The sequence below is a fragment of the Lissotriton vulgaris genome, chromosome 11 (assembly GCF_964263255.1).
Source record: "Lissotriton vulgaris chromosome 11, aLisVul1.2, whole genome shotgun sequence".
Lineage (NCBI taxonomy): Eukaryota > Metazoa > Chordata > Amphibia > Caudata > Salamandridae > Lissotriton > Lissotriton vulgaris.
In genome coordinates, this window is record NC_141699.1 from 1,005,482,431 (window position 1) to 1,005,484,708 (window position 2,278).

The window sequence follows — 2,278 nt, forward strand, 5'->3', positions numbered from 1 at the left end:
GAGGGCTATATTAATGGCCATTTTTTAGGCTATCCAGAAAAATAACCATTCACACTGCGGATCTAAATTAAACTAATTTTCATAGTTAGCGGTTGTCCTGAAAATTTGGCATGGATACACCTTGTTGGATATACCATAGACACCTCTGGTCTGGTAGGTAAACCTGAGCTTCTTTTTTATGCCTGTTTCCCTTTGATAAATTAGTTTGAGATTAGTGTTGGTCATTAAAGTGTTATGCCTGCCTGACACTTTCATTAGTAGGAATGGATTTTAATATGATGTGTCAATACTTTGTGCTTCAATGTTGGACCATTTTTGTTTTCCTCTCTAGATCTCAATTTGTGAGGTATTCATTTATTTTGCCTCTGCAAGGCAGAAAGAGGAAGCGACGATTACTCACCTTGAAAGGGCCCAGGCACACTCCCAGGTTATTCTTGGGCAGATCTAAAAAAAAATCTTAAATGCTCATGTGCTCAAAAGAGACCGGTTTGGACTTTCTAATGAATGAGTTAATAGCAAGATGTCAGATGGATGGCACTGAAGGGTATTTATTCGTCTTTAACACAAAACCAGTATCTGCCAAGAGGGTCAGACTTACTGCATCACTCAACTGGATTGTTACCTCAAAGTAACCATGTCACTTTGCAGCCAGTTCATAACTTTGTAGCATTGAGGAGCCTCACCTCTTTACATCCATGAGGAGGCTTAGTAGTTTAGGGCATTCAGGACACACAACTGTGGGACTGCATACACAGTACCGGGCATAGGAACACACAAGTAGTCGAAGTAATCGTTCTGAGTCGAGGAGAGCTGAATCTACGCCCAGCGATATGTTTGTTCAAACCCAGAAAAGTGCTGTGGTCATAGACAACGGGTCAGGTTTGATCAAAATTGGTCTTTCAGGGGAGAAGCTACCACGCTTTGTTTACAGCAATATCATAGGTAGAGCTAGAGCCATGTCTGTGATGATTGGAGCCGGGCAAAAGGATTACTACATTGGGGATGAGGCCCAAGCCAAAAGGGGAATCCTCTCCATCAAGTATCCAGTGGAGCACGGGGTAGTGACCAACTGGCCTGACATGGAGCTCATCTGGAGGAATGTGTATGAGTGTGACTTGAGGATCCAGCCATCTGAAAGGCCCGTCTTGGTCACCGAGGTGCCCCTGAACCCTCTCTGCAATCGGGAGGCCATGACACAGGTACTTTTTGAATGTTTCAGGGTGCCTGCCATGTATGTTGCCATCCAATCAGTCCTGGCACTCTACGCTTCTGGCCGCACCACGGGCTGTGTGGTGGACTGTGGAGCTGGGGTCACGAACACTGTGCCCATTTTTGAAGGATACTGCATGCCCCGGGCTGTCCTCAGGCAGGATGTGGCAGGACATGACCTCACCGACTACCTGATGCACATTCTGTCTGAAATTGGGGTGTCTATGGTCAGCACATCTGAGCGGGAGATTGTCCAGGACATAAAGGAAAGGCTCTGCTATGTGGCTGTGGACATAGGTATGGAGATGTGTAAGCGGCCCTGCGAAGTTGAAAAGGACTATCGGCTGCCAGACGGCAATGTGATTATGGTGTACAACCAGAGGTATCGCTGCCCAGAGATCCTCTTCAGTCCAGCGAACACTGGTCAGGGCACACCAGGCATTCACGAGTTATGCAACAACACCATCCAGAGGTGTGACATCGACCTTAGACAATGTTTGTACTGCAATATTATCCTCTCTGGTGGCAGTAGCCTCTTTCCCGGCATGCATGAACGACTGACCAAGGAGGTCTGCAATCTGGTACCATGTGACACCACTGTCAAGGTGTTTGCTCCAGTTGACCGGAAACTGTCCGTGTGGATGGGAGCATCCATCCTTTCCTCTCTTTCAGCCTTCCAGCAAATGTGGGTGACAGCCTACGAATACAAAGAGGTGGGACCCAACATAGTCCATAGAAAGTGTTTCTAAGCTCCTGTTGCTAATACATGTAAAAATGAATTGTGGAAAATAAAACATCATAGTTTTACATAGAAACTTAAAGTCCTGTTTATTGACCAAAAAAGGCAGTGCAGCTTTAGGTCTACAAATTGTTCTTCAGGGAAAAGGATTTGAAATTGCACATGTACATACAATGAGTGCAAACTTTGAGGTATGTTTTGTTTCCACAAAAGATATTAATTGTTATGTTGTGAGGTTATATTTGACTTCAAAACAGGTTTTATCCATGAGGGACTGATGGCAGACATAATGGAATGATCACCAGTGACAAATAACCTGAAATATTATCC

The 2,278-nt window shown here is 45.0% G+C and overlaps 1 protein-coding gene across 1 annotated transcript; it reads left to right on the forward strand.

The window, feature by feature from the left end:
* The first annotated feature begins 830 nt into the window (after window positions 1–830).
* Window positions 831–1,958, forward strand: LOC147683926 (actin-5-like). Its single transcript, XM_086944920.1, has one exon. The coding sequence runs from the start codon at window positions 831–833 to the stop codon at window positions 1,956–1,958; it is 1,128 nt and encodes a 375-aa protein (XP_086801046.1).
* The last annotated feature ends 320 nt before the right edge of the window (window positions 1,959–2,278 follow it).

What these genes read in the sequence shown, in the direction of transcription:
- LOC147683926 (XM_086944920.1), top strand. Translation starts at nt 831, where the DNA reads ATGTTTGTTCAAACCCAGAAAAGTGCTGTGGTCATAGACAACGGGTCA.